The sequence below is a fragment of the Sapajus apella genome, unplaced genomic scaffold (genome assembly GCF_009761245.1).
Source record: "Sapajus apella isolate SASKATOON/1434 unplaced genomic scaffold, GSC_monkey_1.0 scaffold85, whole genome shotgun sequence".
NCBI lineage: Eukaryota > Metazoa > Chordata > Mammalia > Primates > Cebidae > Sapajus > Sapajus apella.
In genome coordinates this window covers 4,460,393-4,477,673 of record NW_022437025.1, presented here as the reverse complement: position 1 = coordinate 4,477,673, position 17,281 = coordinate 4,460,393, and the positions used below count along the sequence as shown (strand labels likewise).

Sequence of the window (17,281 nt, the reverse complement as noted above, 5' to 3'; positions counted from 1 at the left end):
GCGACACCTGCACCCTGCAATGCTCTCACCTCTGCAATGCCCTCACCTTTGCAATGCCCTCACCCCGCGACGCCTGCACCCTGCAATGCCCTCACCCTGCGACGCCTGCACCCAGCTCAACCTGGCAGGGGACCAGAGGTGCTGGCGGGGGTTTTTGATGACTTCTCTTTTCTCCCTTTCCAGACTCAGTGGAGGATGCTGAGACTGAGCAGCCCCAGGAACAAGGTGGGTTCTGCTGGTGGCTCAGGCTCCCTCTGGTTATGAGCTGGGCCTTGGGGTAAGACCGGGGGAGGTAACAGAGCTGAGCACGCGGTGGGCATTGGGTGCGGCTGTCACCCCTCTGTGGGTGTGGGCTGCAGGCTTGGGGGAGGTCGCCTGAGGTGGGCCCAAATCTCCTATTCACTGCGGTGCTGGAGGCTGCGGGGGCCGCACTTCCAGGGAACATGCCAGCCCCTGCCTGGTCCCCAACCGAGGCAGTCCTTTCTACTGCCTGGGCCCACGTGGGGCTGTGGGTTCCTTTCTCATGACCTGGAGAAGCTGCAGCTTGCCCTCTGCTCTGCCTCAGAGACGCGAGGCCACTGCCCTCATGGGGTGGCTGGATTCAGAGGCTTAGGTTACAGTGGTCTCAACTGAGGTCCCCCAAGGGTCTGCTCCTTCCTGAGGGGCTGATTCAGAGAGAGACCCCCCCCCATCTACAGCTCTGTCTTCCCTGCACACAGGGTCCGTGTGGGGAGAGCCTGGGGATGTGGACACAGTTCCCCTTGGGGTTAAGGGCCCTCGGAAATTCCCTGGGAATGGGATCCATCCGAGCACATTTGGGAAACAGGCAGGAGGTCCCAGAGGAGGCCTGGAAGCCGGTGGGGAAGGGAAGGCTGTTGTAGGCTTGCCGGGGGCAGGGGGTGGTTCCACAGGCTGCCCGAGTCCCTGGACCAGGTGCGTGGCCCTCCAGAGCCAGGGTAGCAGCTATGGGGGACCATTTGCCTCTGCTGGGTGGGAGATTTCTTAGCTGGTCTAGTGTGGTCAAGTCAGACATTTGCCCCTAAACCATATTTAATATTTTTTATTCCAAGGCTTTACAGATGAATAAGGAGACAGTTTGTATTAAAAATATTTTTTACATGTGAGGTTGAAACAGAGAGTCTGTTTAAATCGAGATTCTTTCCTTCCCAGTAACGTCTCCTTTCCTCCCAGGTTTTCCGACAGGAAGCGTGCTTGTTTGCTCACCTCTGGGAGGGGGTTTGGCTGGGAATGCCCTGAAGCCAGCCAGCGCCAAGGGGCTGTGCGGGCAGCCTGGCCTGTGTTAACCCTGTAGGAACCGTGGGCCTCAGGTTTTCAGACCACCTAAGGTGAAGGTGGCCACAGGGGTCTGGAAGCTTTCCCATGCCTCCTGCAGGGATGGTCCCTTTCCCTGCATGGAGCTGGGCACATGCATACGACATCCCTGCCCTCTGCCGGGGGTGGCTTTATCAACTTTGCATAGTGGCTTTGGAGCTGATCAATAGCTCTGACTGGTTGTTGAGGATTTCATGGGTTCCTGCAGCCCACTGGGGGGCCCAGTACGCTGACAAAACTTATATTTGTGGTTGCAGCGCTGCGCATGCTCGGGTCCAATTAAGTGGCTTTGACTCTTTTTTTTTTTCTCTATTATTTTATTTTTTTGAGTCAGGGTCTCACTTTGTTGCCCAGGCTGGTTTCACATTCCTGGGCTCAAGCAATCCTCCTGCCTCGGCCTTCCAAAGTACTGGGACTGCAGGCATAAGCCACTATGCCCAGCCTTAACTGGCTTTGATTCTAAAGGGAAGGATGCCTTTAGATGCCTTTAGACTCTCTGAGGATCACTGAGCTGACACATAGAATCTCCTGAAACCATGCCGTCAAATGGGTGAAGGAGGAGAATGGGGGGACTGGCAAGCCGGTGGGGCAGTATTGTCTGAAGAGTGCTACGCCAGGGATGCAGAGGCCAGGATGTGGGGACCTGCCCCCAGTGGACCCAGGACTCACACCTGGACTCTAATCTATCTAGGTGTTTTTGTGACTTGCAGAAATACCTCTACCTTGCCTGAGCCTGGAGCCTCAGGAGACCCTGCAGAAGGTGAAGAATGTTCTGGAACAATGTAAGACCTGCCCTGGCTGCCCCCAGGAGCCCGCGTCCTGGGGTCTCCGTGCGGCATCCAGCGATGAGAGCTTGCAGGACCCAGAGAAGCCCTCCTTCTGCTTGGGAGCTGAGGACGACTGGACAAACCCGGAGACCCTGAGCTCACTGCTACTATTCCTGAACGCTCCTGAGTACGAGGCTGGCTTCCATGGCCTGTATGACGTGGCACTGCCGTGGCTGAGCACTCTGTTCTGCAGCTTCAGCGATGAGGAGGAGGTGACTGGGCGCCTGGCACAGGCCCGGGGCACGGCCAAGAAAGCCGGCCTCCTCATGGCCCTGGCCAGACTGTGCTTCCTCCTGGGACGGTTGTGCAGCAGGAGACTCAAGCTGTCCCAGGCCCGGGTGTACTTTGAGGAAGCGCTGGGGGCCCTGGAGGGCCGCTTTGGAGACCTGTTCCTGGTGGTGGCCGTGTATGCCAACCTGGCCAGCATTTACCGGAAGCAGAAGAACCGGGAGAAGTGTGCACAGGTGGTGCCCAAAGCCATGGCGCTGCTCCTGGGCACGCCCGGCCACATCTGCAGCACTGAGGCAGAGGGGGAACTCCTGCAGCTGGCGCTGCGGTGGGCGGTGGGCGGCCAGAGCCTGCAGGCCGAGGCCCGCGCCTGCTTCCTGCTGGCCAGGCACCACGTGCACCTCAAGCAGCCCGAGGAGGCGCTGCCCTTCCTAGAGAGGCTGCTGCTTTTGCACAGGGACTCGGGAGCCCCGGCGGCTTCGTGGCCTACGGACTGCTCCCTGCTCCTGGCTGACATCTACAGCCGCAAGTGCCTGCCCCACCTGGTGCTGGGCTGTGTCAAGGTGGCCTCATTGCGGACACGGGGCTCACTGGCCAGCTCACTGAGGAGCGTGGACTTGGTGCTCCGGAACACCCCCCAGCCCCACGGCCTCCCTGCCCAGGCTTCCCACTACCTCAGGCAAGCACTGGCCTCCCTGGCCCCAGACACAGGCCAGCCACTGCGTGGCCCCCTCTACGCCAGCCTGGCCCAGCTATACAGCCACCACGGGTGCCACGGCCCGGCCATCACCTTCATGACACAGGCAGTGGAAGCCAGTGTGGCTGCCGGAGTCCATGCCATCGTGGACCATCTAGTGGCTCTGGCCTGGCTGCACATGCTGCACGGGCAGAGCCCGGTGGCCCTGGACATCCTGCAGTCTGTCCAGGATGCGGGGGTGGCCAGCGAGGACCAGGAGGGTGTGATTGCCAACATGGTGGCTGTGGCCCTGAAGAGGACCGGCCGGACGAGGCAGGCAGCTGAGGGCTACTACCACGCCCTGCAGGTGGCTCAGGGCCTGGGCCAGCAGAGGAACCAGGCAGTGGTGCTAGCCAACTTCGGGGCTCTGTGCCTGCACGTGGGTGCCAGCAGGCTGGCACAGCACTACCTCCTGGAGGCTGTGCGGCTGTTCTCGAGGCTGCCCCGAGGGGAGTGTGGCCGGGACTTCACCCACGTGCTCCTGCAGCTGGGCCACCTGTGCACCCGCCAGGGCCCCGCCCAGCAGGGCAAAGGCTACTACGAGTGGGCTTTTCTGGTCGCCGTGGAGACGGGCCACGTGGAAAGTGAGTGACTTGGTCCCTCCTGCCTGCCTTCCGGGGCCACTCGGGGTTAGGGCACACCTGGGGTTTGTGATTCAGATGCAAGTGGTGGTTTTTCCACCATCAAAAATGCTGAGTTGTGGCAAATAGCAGATGCTGGCAAGCGCCCTGGAGACAGGCGGTTCCCACGCAGGGCCAGGCCCTCTGTGCCCTATCGAGGGAGCCAGCCCTTTCTGGTTTGCCCAGGGACCATCCTACCTTGAGTCCTGCATGCTGGGAATCCCTGCAGTCCAGGCAGCGGGGCGATGGGTCACCCTAGACGTAGCCCAGGGAGCAGAGCAGGCGCCGCTGAGCTGGGCCTCGGGGCCCTTCCTCGAGCCAGGCCCTGACGCCAGGGCTTGTGCCCATGTTATCTGCTTGGCATCTCGGCAGCCCTGTGCACCTGACATCCCACTTCACAGAAGACGCGAGGGCGGGTGGTTACCCAAAGCCACCGAGCAGTTCATGCACAAGCAGCTCGCTGTGCAGACGGTGCCTGGCCCCACCCACAAATGGGGCTTGTGGGGTCCTCGGGTGGCAGGGGCTGAGCGTGGGAAAGTGACCTTCGGTCCAGAGAAGCCACAAAAGCGTGAGTGTCGTGATGGCGGGGCAGCTCTTGGCCCCGCGTTAGGGAAGTCTCTTTAGTCTGGGACCAGAGGGTTGAGAGGATTTAGACAAGTGGTAGGTGGCGGGTGAGGGGGTGGTGTGTAGCTGTGTGAAGGCCCGGGGTGAGGGAATGGGGGTGAGTGAACAGGTGAGTGAGCGGGGGTGGGTAAGCAGGGGTGGGTAAGCAGGGGGGTAAGCAGGGGTGAGTGAGCTTGGGGGTGCGTGAGTGAAAGTGTAAGTGGGGATGAGTGAACGGGAGTGTGCATGGGGGTGAGTGAGCAGAGCCTGTGCAGGGAGGTGCAGACTTGGGAGTGAGTGTGTTGGGTGCTGGATGGTGAGAAGCTCTGCTGTGGAGCTAAGCAGGGCCTGGGGCCTCAGGCTGTGGCTTAATCCTTTTCCCAGAAGCACTGGGGAGCCATCAAGTGCTGTAGAATACTCACTGCAGCTGCGAGCAGTGGACAGACAGTAGGTGGGCAGGGCTGCTGCAGCCTAGACTGCAGGGCATAGACGGAGGAAGCTGAGACCGGGGAAATGGCCAGGACCTGTGGTACCGTTGTGGGTCCCCTCTGCCCCGCAGCGCTTTGTCCATCCTCCCAGGATGGACATCCCGGCATCCTGAGACCACGAAGAGGTGCCTCCTGTGGCCCGGCTCAGAGCCCCAGGGCTGTGGCCGAGTCTGTCCACTTAGCACAAGCCTGGCACCCGCTCCTGGCCCTTGGAGGGATGAGCTTCCAGAAAGGATGTGAGGGGGCCCTGGTCCTACACATCTGCCCAAGGAGGGGTGGGAGGGTTCAGACCCAGGCATCTTCCCCAGGGGATTCTCTGACTAGAAGGGGACCTTTGGGACCTCCAGGAGGAACTCGGCGCCCCAGCCCCCACTGTGGCCTCCGGTGCGTCCTGGCCACATTAGCCAGTGGCACCTCCTACGAGGCCCTCCCCCAGGGTGGGATTCAGACTTGGGAACACAGGACAGGGGACAGGGCTCATGCTTCCCTCTCCCCACCCCTTGCCAAACAGCCCAGGAGACCGAGGGCAGGCTGGTGCCCCACGTGCTTACTTGGGGTCATTTTCGAGTCACTTTCGGTAGTCTGTCTTTCCGGAATTGGCCGCTGCATCTGGATGATCTGACTTGTTGGTATACAATTGTTCAGAGTTTTCATGGAATCCTTTTATTTCTGTCAGGTCGGCAATAATGTCCCCTCTTCATTTCTGATTTTAGAAATGTGGGGTTTTATGTACTGGCTTATTTTTAATAGAGGTGGGGTGTCAGCACGTTGCCCAGGCTGGCCTCGGGTGCAGGCCTCAGCGATCCTCCCACCTCGGCCTCACAGAGTGCTGGGATTACAGGCGTGAGCCATGGGGCTCAGTCTCCGATTTTCGTCATCTGTATCCCGTCTTTCTTTTCTTGGTCAGTCTGGTGAAAGATTTGTCAATTTTATTAATATTTTCAAAAAAACAACTTTTGGTTCTGTTGCTTATCTGTAGTTTCCTCATTCTCTCTATTTTGCTTCACATATTCCACATTCTAACGTTTATTATTTTCTTCCTTTTACTTGCTTTGGGTTTAGTTCATTCTTCTTTTTCTTGTTTCTCAAGGTGGGAGTTGAGGGTTTTTTGATTTTGTTTTGATTGAGACAGAGTCTTGCTCTGTCGCCCAGGCTGGAGTGCATGGCTCGATCTTGGCTCACTGCAACCTCCATCTCCCTGGATCAAGCGACTCTCCTGCCTCAGCCTCCTGAGTAGCTGGGACTACAGGCACGAGCCACCCTGCCAGGCTAATTTTTGTATTTTTAGTAGAGACGGGGTTTCACCATGTTGGCCTGGCTGGTCTTGAACTCCTGACCTAGTGATCCGCCCACTTCTGCCTCCCAAAGTGCTGGGATTACAGGTGTGAGCCACCGCACCCAGCCAAGTTTAGGTCTTTGATTTGACGTTTCCCTTTGAGCATTGCCTTACCTGCATCTTGGAATTTTTTGATATGCTGTGCTTTTTTTTTCTTCTTAGACAGCATTTTGCTCCGCTGCCCAGGTTGGAGTGCAATGGTGTTATCTCAGCTCATTGCAGCCTCTAACCAGGTTCAAGCCATTCTCATGCCTCAGCCTCCCGAGTAGCTGGGATTACAGACATGTGCCATCACGCCTGGCTAATTTTTTTTTTTTTTTTTTTGAGAGGGAGTTTCGCTCTTGTTACCCAGGCTGGAGTGCAATGGCGCGATCTCGGCTCACCGCAACCTCCGCCTCCTGGGTTCAGGCAATTCTCCTGCCTCAGCCTCCTGAGTAGCTGGGATTACAGGCACGCGCCACCATGCCCAGCTAATTTTTTGTATTTTTAGTAGAGACGGGGTTTCACCATGTTGACCAGGATGGTCTCGATCTCTTGACCTCGTGATCCACCCGCCTCGGCCTCCCAAAGTGCTGGGATTACAGGCTTGAGCCACCGCGCCCGGCACGCCTGGCTAATTTTTGTATTGTTTGTAGAGACGGGGTTTCACCCTGTTGCCCAGGCTGGTCTCGAACTCCTGGGCTCAAGTGATCCTCCTGCCTCGGCCTCCCACAGTGCCGGGTGACAGGTGTGAGCCCCGCGCCCGGCGCCTGCTGTGCTTCCGTGTTCATCGTCTCCAGTTACTTCCAGTTTCCCTGATGATCTCCTTTGACTCGCTGGTTGTTTAGGAGTGTGTAATTTCCACATATTTTTGAATTTCCCAAATTGTCTTCACTGTTGATTTCCAGTTTCATGTCTGTGCCGCTGAAGATCACCTCTGCGTTGCTCTCAGGCCTTTTCCACCCACTGGGGCTCGTTCTGTGGCCTGGCATGTGGTCTGTCTTGGGGGCTCTCCCGTGGGCGCTTGGGAGGACTGTGTATTCTGCTGTCGTTATCGATGTCCATTGGGTGTACCTGGTTCCTGGTGTTAATCTCTGGCATGTTTCTGACGCTAGACAGTCGGAAACTTTCCACTGTTCCCAGCGCCATGGCTTTGGGAGAGGCCGGGAAGCCAGTGGGTTTGGAGCCTGGCTGCCTGGGAGGAGGACAGGCGTGGGAACGCCAGGGGCCAGCTTTGAACCTCATTCCCCCAACGTGATGCCGTGTGTGGCAGACATGATGCTTGGCTTTGGTCTCTCGGGGTTCCAACTGCGACAAGGGTTGTTTGTGCCCCTGGCCTCGTCAGCTCGGGCTGAAGGCAGCCATGGTCCTGGCCAGAGGGGCTTTGTGAAGCAGAAACAGATGGCCTGGTGCAGGGACAGGGCCTGGCCAGGACCTCAGTCCTGGGGGTTGTAGAGAAGGCTGGTGCTCTCCCAAGCTGTGCCCATGTCGTGGTGTGCCCGGCGGCTACCCTTGCATGGGCTCCAGGCCTGTCCGTGCTCAGTGTCCTGCCTATGCGGTCCCGGCTCACGAAGGCATGGAGGAGGCAGACACACCACAGGGGCCTCCGAGCCTGGCCGGCCTCGCTGCAGTGTTGGGAGGCCGACATCTTCCTTTTTGTCTTCCACCCAGGCCAGCTGAGGGCCGTCCAGCGGCTGTGCCACTTCTACAGCGCCGTCATGCCCAGCGAGGCCCAGTGCGTCATCTACCATGAGCTCCAGCTCTCCCTGGCCTGCAGGGTGGCCGACAAGGTGCTGGAGGGGCAGCTCCTGGAGACCATCAGCCAGCTCTACCTGTCCCTGGGCACTGAGCGGTGAGGGCTTGTTCCGCGGTGGCAGGGGGCCGGGGCGCGGTGGAGCGGGGCAGGGTGGGGGCGCAGGGAAGCTGGCCCAGGGCCCCAGCAGTGCTCTCCTTGGGGTTGTTTCCTTGGCGTCGGATGCTCTGAGCTGGTGGGCTTTGGGCGACCCAGGGCTGCATCTGGAGAAGACACAGGCTGTGTCTGGGAGCTGGGGGAGATGGAGCATGCCCCTCCTGCCATGGGGCAGCATGATGCCTGGTTCCCTCAGGATGTCCTTCATCCTTTCCGTACTGCACTTGTTCATCCCGGCCCTCCCAGCAGTCTGGGAGGGGCAGGACACTGTGCACACAAGAGGGCCGTTCCCAGGCCCCACATTTGAAATTCATCTGTCACCAGACCCACAGGAAGAGGCAGACTGGTTCCAGGACGTGGAGCGCGCGTTCTGACACCTGTGTCTCATGCCAGGGCCTATAAATCCGCTCTGGACTATACCAAACGGAGTCTGGGGATTTTCATCGACCTCCAGAAGAAAGAGAAGGAGGCGCATGCCTGGCTGCAAGCAGGAAAGATCTATTACATCCTGCGGCAGAGTGAGCTGGTGGACCTGTACATCCAGGTGAGCGGCGAGGATGCGGGAGGGCCCTGCACAGGCTCTCTCCCCATCCACCCAACCATCCATCCATCCATCATCCATCCATTCACTTGTCCATTCACCCATTTACCTGTTCATCCATCCATCCATCCATCCACCCGTCCTTCATCATCCATCCATTCATGTGTCCATTCATTCATTTACCTGTTCATCCTACCATCCATCCATCCGTCCTTCCATCATCCATCCATTCATGTGTCCATTCACTCATTTATCTGTTCATCCATCCACCCAACCGTCCATCCATCCATCATCCATCCATTCACGTGTCCATTCACCCATTTACCTGTTCATCCATCCATCCACCCGTCCTTCATCATCCATCCATTCATGTGTCCATTCATTCATTTATCTGTTCATCCTCTGTCCATTCATTCATTTACCTGTTCATCCTACCATCCATCCGTCCGTCCGTCCATCATCTATCCATCCATGTGTCCATTCATTCATTTATCTGTTCATCCTACCATCCATCCATCCGTTCTTCCATCATCCATCCATTCACCTATTTGTCCTTCTGTCCATCCATCATCCATCCATCCTTCTATCATCCATCAATTCAGCTGTCCATCCTTCTATCCATCATCCATTCATCCATCATCCATCCACTCACCTGTTCATCCTTTTATCTATCATCCATCCATCTATCCATCCATCACTCCATCATCCATTTATCCTTCCATCATCCATCCATTCACCTGTTTGCCCTTCCATCCATGATCCATCCATCCATCTTTCCATTATCCATCCATTCACCTGCTCATCCTTCCATCTATCCATCCATCATCCATCTGTCCATCTATTCATCCATCCATCTATCCATCCATCATCCATCCATCCATTCATCCACCTATCCAATCATTCATTCATTCCTCCATTCATTTGTCTGTCAGTCCATTTGTTTATTCATACATTCATCCATCCATCTCTCCATCCATCCATATGTACATACATACGACATCCACCCATCCATCCACGCATAGATACACACATCATTCCATTCATCCATCCATCTATCCATCCATCTATCCATCCACCCATCTGTCCATCCATCCATCCATCCATTCATGCATCCATCTATTCACATATCCATCCATTCATCTGCCCATCCATCCATCCATCCATATATACATCCATCCATCCATACATACATACATGCATCTGCTTATTCATCCATCCATACATCCATCCATACATACATCTGCTTATCCATCCATCCATTCATCCATCCATCTACTCATTCCAAAGCCACTGCTGAGCACCTGCTGTATGCCTTTCCCCTCCTCCTTCCCACTGGTTCCCTCATATCCTCCCCAAATGCCCAGCATCTTCTCCCTGAGGGCAGAGGCATGGGCCGCTCACAGGCCCAGCACCTGCTGGTATACAGCACATGCTCAAATAATGTGTCCACTCAGTTAACACAGAAGAACTTCTCCAAGCAACACATGGCACATCTCCCTACGAAATGCATCTATCATAGCAGCTGTTTTCAGAGGCTTTCCCAAACACAGTGTGATCTGGAACAAATTGGGAAGCCCATGAGCCTGGTGAGGCTTTCATTTTTGAGCACCTGCTGTATACCTCCTCAAGCTGAGGAGAAGGATCAAGAGCTCATGGCCAAGAGGGGACCAGGCCCACCCACGAACACTCTTGATGTGGGGCCCTGAGCTGTGGCAGGGGTGTGGCAGCACAGAAAGGAGTGGGGGCTGGGCTCCCCGCAGTCTGGAGGCCCAGAGGCTGGTGTGAGTGCGGGGGGAGTGGGCTAGGCCTAGCCCTGGGGGCAGGATTCACAGGTGTGGAGGCCCAGGCATGGGTGGGAGCCTAGCACTGTCTGGGAACAGCAAGCAGTGGGGTCTGGCCAGGTCACAGGTGGGTCACAGGCAGGGCTAGACTGCTCAGCCACGCACTCAGTGGGCATTTGTGGAGCACCTGTTGGGGCCAGGAGCAGCAGGAGGCCCTGAACACTGCAGAGAAGCCCATGGCTTGGTCCCTGGCCTTGTGGAGCTGACCTTCCTGGTGGGAGAGACAGGCGACCCTGACAGAGGGGAAGGACCAGGACAGAGGGGCAGGATGTGTGGGAGCCCTGAAGACACCGGGGCAGAGAGCGCCGAGGTCAGCATGTTGTGAGTGGGTTGGAGGCTGGCTCTGGGTTCCGTGCCCAGCTCCTCGCCGTCCCTTGCCTGCTGGCTCCTGGGTTGCAGCTGCACAGGCACCTCCTGGCACTCAGCTGCATCTGGTCACTGTCCTCATGCCAGCAGTGGTGGCAGCCCCAGCACACAGGGTCTGAAAAGGCTGAGGTGCACCTACAGTGTGACAGGGAGAGGCTGGTGAGGGAATCTCATCTGGGTGGGTGTGGCCACCTCGCCACGTGTGGGTCTTGAGGGAACTTCTGTCTCCTTGCAGGTGGCACAGAATGTGGCCCTGTACACAGGCGACCCCAGCCTGGGGCTGGAGCTGTTCGAGGCGGCTGGAGACATCTTCTTCAATGGGGCCTGGGAGCGGGAGAAAGCCGTGTCCTTCTACCGGGTGAGCTTGCCTGCGGGCTGATGCGGGTTGGCCTTGGGGGCACCTTGAGGGGTGAGGCACAGGTGTGGCAGGGCAGAGGCCTCCCACGTGGAGTCAGGGCCACCCCATGCATGTGCTTAGTTTCCTAGCGGTTTCACTGGGAGGGACATTGACTGCACCCCCGCCCAGATCAAACGCTTGGGCCCTGGACACGGCAACGGGCTTTCCCTTCACCCGATGAGCTCAAGCAGCCATGGTGGGAAGTCCTGTCCCCATCTCCCAGATGAGGAAACTGAGGCTCAGAGAGGCACGGGGACATGTCAAAGGACACACGGCATGTCAGTGGGAGACCCAGGGACAGGGTCCAGGTCTGCAAGCAGCCCGGAGGGACGGCTTCTCCCTTCCTCTGAGCTCATGGTGTGGCTCAGCCCTGGGCACAGATAAGTGTGGTGTTCTTAGAGCAGAGAGGAGTGCTGGGTCCCCTCAGCCAGACTACCGGTGCCCAGGTGGGAGGGGCTGGTCTGAGGCTGCAGGGCACGGCTGGATGGGCCTCAGGTGACCCTTCAGCCCCCAGCTTGGGTGTCGCCCTTTCTCTCAGCTCACAGAGCCGTGTGGAGGCCCACGGGTAGCTGGGCCGTGGAAAACTCCAGGCACATGTTTGGGTTCTGAGGAGGGCGATGGGCAGGGTGGGTGCGGGAAGCCTGACACCTCCTGCCTGTGTGGTAGGACCGGGCCCTGCCCCTGGCAGTGACGACGGGCAACCGCAAGGCGGAGCTGCGGCTGTGCAACAAGCTGGTGGCGCTGCTGGCCACGCTGGAGGAGCCCCGGGAGGGCCTGGAGTTCGCCCACATGGCCCTAGCACTCAGCATCACCCTGGGTAAGCCCCGGACCCTGCGCTGCCGGGACCGACACCTTGCCAGAGCGCAGCCTGCAGGCCTGCAGGGCAGGAGCCGACATAGCTGCCGGGTTCTCTGGTATCCTGTCCAGGCAGGCAGATCTGCCCAGCTGGCCCCCCTGTCCGGCCCTGGGCACAGCCGGAGGTCTCTCACGCAGTGTAGAGCTCCCTGCCTGGCTGAGCTCTGCTTCCTCTGCCTCTTCCCCCTGCCGACCATAAGGGCTGCCCAGTGTGCCCTGCCTTCCAGACACTCCAGGCATCTGGTCAGTCCCTGAGTGTGCCAGGCAGAGTGGCCATGGCCTCATGTGCACCGATTGATCCCTTTCTCTTGTGCCCTTCCCACCTTCATCAACCACACAGTTCTCTGGCTGATGAAATCCCAGTTCCCCTTCCGGCAGCCTGTCCCTTAATGCCAGGCATTCCTGGTGCTGTGCCAGGGTTGTCTGTCCTCCTCCAGAGAGGGAGCCCTGAGCCGGCTGCATGCCCCAGCGCCTTGCGCCCCACAGCCTGTCACACAGTAGATGTGCAGCCATGTGGGAATGCATTGAATGCAGGCTCCACGCCCCTTGCCCTGGAGAGGGGAGGATGCCGGATACAGACCTGGTGGCCTTGCGCATTTTCGGGGGCACCTGGAGTTCAGGCACGCAGCGACTCCCCAGTGCCGGGGACTCTGGTGATGACACGCTCAGGAAGAGTTAAATGTCATGTCTGTGGGCTGCCTGGAGCCCTGGTGCCCGGGAGTGTCTGGGCTGCACGCCTTTTGGGCTCTCCTGGTTAAAAGCAGTGAGCAGAGACAGGCGGCTGTGTGTAGGCACAGAGCTGGGCTGTCCAAGTCCCACTTTGCCAAAGCCTCACAGTAGACAGGGGCAGGACTTATTGGTTCTGCTTTGCAGATGGGAAAAGTGAGTCTGGGAGCCCGGAGGGACTGACCGGGGCTGTCCGGGTGACCACGGGTGCCTGGAGGCGGGCCAGGTGCTGCCGGCGTCTGCATGCCTGCTCCTGAGGGGCCTGTGCCCTGCCTGCCCCAGGGAGCCCTGTTCTCACACCTGCCCCCTCGGCCTGCCCTCCAGGGGACCGGCTGAACGAGCGGGTGGCCTATCACCGGCTGGCCGCCCTACACCACCGGCTGGGCCACGGCGAGCTGGCGGAGCACTTCTACCTCAAGGCGCTGTCGCTCTGCAACTCACCACTGGAGTTCGACGAGGAGACCCTCTACTACGTGAAGGTGTACCTGGTGCTCGGTGACATCATCTTCTACGACCTGAAGGTGGGTGGGGAGGGGCACGGCTGGGGGGCTCCCGGCCCCCTTGGAGTGGGATCTCCACCCAGACCCCAGAGGCCTGGGTTCCAGCCTTCCTTAGGAATGGCCCAGTGGCCTCCCTGGAGCTCCGCGCCCGGCCGGAGGAGCCAGCAGTTAGCAGACACGACCCAGCTCCCGAGCTGGCCAGGCCCCGCCCTCAAGAGCTCAGCCTCAGCCAGGGAGGCTGACACATGAGCAGCCTCTTCTTTACCCACTGGCAGCCACTGGGTAAAGAAGAGGGATTGTAGTCATGGGGGCCCTCCTGGAGGAGGTGACACCAAATCTGAGTCCTGACAGTCAAACGTCAAGTTGCAGTTAACAAAGGAAATGGGGTAGGGAGAAAGACATTTGGGGGATGGCATCCTCACATTGAATCTGCTATGCAAGATCCAACCCAAATTCCATCGCCTCCTCTAGAAAGCCTGCCCAGAGTGCCAATTTGTACTCAGCAACTCCTTTCTGGAGTCTTGAGACACCTTGAATCTTCATATTACCCAGGCAGGGTGGGGCAGGACAGATGTCTTACCACCCTGCTTCACAGACAGGGAAAACCCAGCTCAGGACAGGTGCAGTGGGTGGGGCCCCAACAGCCAGGCTGAGGCTTTGCTGGGTCAGCGCTGGGACCTGTGCTCCCTCTGCTCCCAGCCCTGCAGGGGTGAGAGCTGGGACGGGCTGGCTCTGACCTGGAGTATCTCCACCCCCCTGCCCTGCAGGCACCCGCCCCTCCTCAGCATCGCCCCGGCGCCGCATCAGTGCTCCTTGTGGGATGAGGGGCCGGTGCGCTCCAGTCCAGGGATTCAGCTCTTGGGGGCCTTAAAACAACATGAGAAGGTGGGCAGCCCTAAGACCCCGCCCCGTATACCCCTACAGGCCTGGGGCTGCCCCGGAGGCCCCCACTCAGTGCTGGCGACACCTGGTGCTCAGAAGTGGTCCCTGTGGCCTCCCAAGTCCCAGCCAGACAGGGAGGTGCCAGGCAGCAGGCCCAGAGGGACTCTGCTCTCCACTCACGAGCTGACATGGGACCCAGGGGACGGGCCTCCCAGAAGGGGCCTTTATCTCTCTTGGTCATGCCCACTGCCCGCTCCGCCCACCCAGGGGGAAGGGAAGGGCCTAGTTGTCCCTGAGAGGCAGAGGTCCACGGCTGGGGTCGAGGGGCAGAGGCCTCCCCCTCCTTCCCATGCACAGCCCTCTGGGCCTCATCATGACTGTGCTGTCAGCGCAGGACAGTGTCCCCCATAGAGGCCCTCTCAGAATTCCCCCAGGGCAGCTGTCTTTCCAAGGCCACACCCTCCTCCTGTGTAGGAGACACTGAACCCTGGGCTCAGAGGGGTGGGAGAGAAAGCCAGGCTGGATGGGGCCTGGAAGGCTGGCAGAGAGGCAGGGGTAAATAGGCATCTTTGCCAACTGCCTCTGAAATGGGGTCCCTTTGAGTATACACATGAGAGTGAGCCCTGGAATAGGGTGGATTGGGTGTGCCCTGCCACCCACCAGCTGCTGCACACACCACAGGCACACACAAATGCACACAGACACACCGGCACCTGTGTGCACACAGGTACACACACACAAGCACAGGCATACACACACAGGCACAGGCACACACACAGCGACACGCAAATGCGCATAGAGGCACAGGCACATACACATGCACACACACACACACAGGCACAAGCACACATGCACACACACAGGCACACGCACACACAGGCACGCACACACAGGTGCACAGGTGCACACACACGCACACACAGGCACACACACACAGGCACACACAGGCACGCACACACAGGCGCAGAGGTGCACACACAGGCACAGGCACACACAGGCGCACAGGTGCACACACAGGCACACACAGGCACGCACACACAGGCACGCACACACAGGCGCACAGGTGCACACAGGCACAGGCACACACAGGCGCACAGGTGCACACACAGGCACACACAGGCACGCACACACAGGCGCACAGGTGCACACACAGGCACGCACACACAGGCGCACAGGTGCACACACAGGCGCACAGGTGCACACACAGGCACACACAGGCACAGGCACACACAGGCGCACAGGTGCACACACAGGCACACACAGGCATGCACACACAGGCACACACAGGTGCACACACAGGCACACACAGACACCAGCACATGCACACACAGGCACACAGACACATGCTTTGGCTGGCTCTTTTCTGTTTCATTGGGATGCCCCCTCTTTCAGGAAGCCATCGCCTCCCACCCCAGGCTGAGTCTGGGGCCTCCCGAGCTCCCCACAGGCTCCCAGGCTTCCCTCTGCCACAGCCCTGGCCACCCTGTGCGGTCAGTTTTCACTCCCAGGTCCCCCAGACTGGTAGCAGGGACATTAGGTTCAGCCGTGCACCCGGCAGAGTCCAGTGCTGGGTGGGGCTGGGGGGCGTTGGATGCGCCCCTGCTCCGTGTGTGGGTGGGTAGCTAGGGAATGAACTGGCTCTGCATCTTGGACTTTGTCCTTGGCCCTGGGAGGTGTCTTGAGATGGTAAAGGGGGCTGGGCCAGGCATGGGTCTTGGAGAGGTCCCTTGGGTGACCCCCATGTGGAGGAGGTGCCTGGGGAGAAGCTGGGTGGGGGATGGGAGGGTCAAGGAGGAGGTCTGGGGAGGCCACGTCCCAACCCAGGGATGGCGAGTTTGAGCGAAAGATGCATCTAAAATGGTAGCAGAGGTCTGGGGAGTCACTCTCTGTCCCTATTTCAGAGAAGAGTCCCAGAGATGACACCTGTGAGATTTTTTTGCACCTGGTCCAGCCCGTGGAAGGGCCTGGAAATGGTCATTGTGGACAGGGGTCAGAGGGAAGCCTGGGTCACTCAACACTGTGCCCCTGCTGTGGCTGGGAGCCACGGGTCCCGCATGGGACTCTCAGAGCAGACAGGATCCACCCCAACCACAGCCCATGGGGAAAGCAGTCACTGCCTGCAGAGAGGGTGGGGCTGGGGCAGGAGGCTCAGGGGGGGTCAGGTTAGGGACAGTCAGGGAGGCTTCCAGGGGGTGTCAGGGCCTGCAGCAGTGGAGTTTCACAGGCTTTGGGGCTCCTGGGGTGAGCCGGTGCTGGTGGGACATGATGGTGCAGGAATGGCCTCTGGGGAGACGTGCTTCAAGTCCCCTTTGGCTGAGCATGGCCTGTCCCCTTCAGGACCCTTTTGATGCGGCTGGGTATTACCAGTTGGCACTGGCGGCCGCCGTGGACCTGGGCAACAAGAAGGCACAGCTGAAGATCTACACGCGGCTGGCCACCATCTACCACAACTTCCTCCTGGACCGCGAGAAGTCGCTCTTCTTCTACCAGAAGGCCAGGACCTTCGCCACTGAGCTCAACATCCGCAGGGTCAATCTGCCTCCCCTGCCGCTCTGCGGGTGGGCCCCCTGGCTGGCGCCCAGCCACCCTCACTGAGGACAGCGTCCGAGGAAGTGGGTTTTGTGCTGCTGGGGTGGGAGTGTGGTCTCCTGCCTCTCCTGGTATCTCCAGTGGCTCATTTTCTGGGAAATGGGGACATGAAAGCAGGGGTCAAATGACAATAAATGAGTTTTTTTTTTTTTGCAATAACTTACTAAAGTCACAAAGGCATCCTTCCCTGGCGTGCTTTCTGGGCGTGTCTAGGGGCCAGCTCCCTTCCCTGGGGCAGCCCTGCTGCTATGTCCTGATCTTGGGTATGAGAAAGACCCTGAGTCCAACAGACTTGGGCCAGGTCACCATGAGCCTCGGTTTCCTTGGCGGCCAGAGGGGAGACGGTAGAGGTACTCCTTGGGCAGGTGCCTGCTCTGAGCTTTTGCCATAGGTCTTGTGCCACGTTTGCCTTTAATCCTCAGGCCACTGTGCCCGGAGGTGGGGGCTGCTTGTGCCCCTTTGAAGAAATAGAGGCACAGAGAGGTTAGGTGTCTGTCCCACCGTCACACAGCAGGTAGGGGCCAAG

General features: G+C 59.0%; 1 protein-coding gene across 9 annotated transcripts in view; it reads left to right on the top strand.

The window, feature by feature from the left end:
* The window catches only part of SH3TC1 (SH3 domain and tetratricopeptide repeats 1), a 63,239-nt gene extending 46,325 nt beyond the window's left edge, over positions 1-16,914 (top strand). For 8 of the 9 annotated variants that reach the window (XM_032254059.1, XM_032254061.1, XM_032254060.1 and 5 more), the window contains 8 exons: positions 184-225; positions 2,043-3,707; positions 7,821-8,001; positions 8,452-8,602; positions 11,042-11,164; positions 11,870-12,020; positions 13,109-13,305; positions 16,504-16,914. In XM_032254059.1, coding sequence (XP_032109950.1) covers positions 184-225; positions 2,043-3,707; positions 7,821-8,001; positions 8,452-8,602; positions 11,042-11,164; positions 11,870-12,020; positions 13,109-13,305; positions 16,504-16,761 — 2,768 coding nt within the window. In that variant the 3' untranslated portion in view covers positions 16,762-16,914. Of the gene's footprint in view, positions 1-183; positions 228-2,042; positions 3,708-7,820; positions 8,002-8,451; positions 8,603-11,041; positions 11,165-11,869; positions 12,021-13,108; positions 13,306-16,503 lie in introns of all 9 variants that reach the window. The other variant, XM_032254063.1, reaches the window with a different exon arrangement.
* Positions 16,915-17,281: the final 367 nt, after the last annotated feature.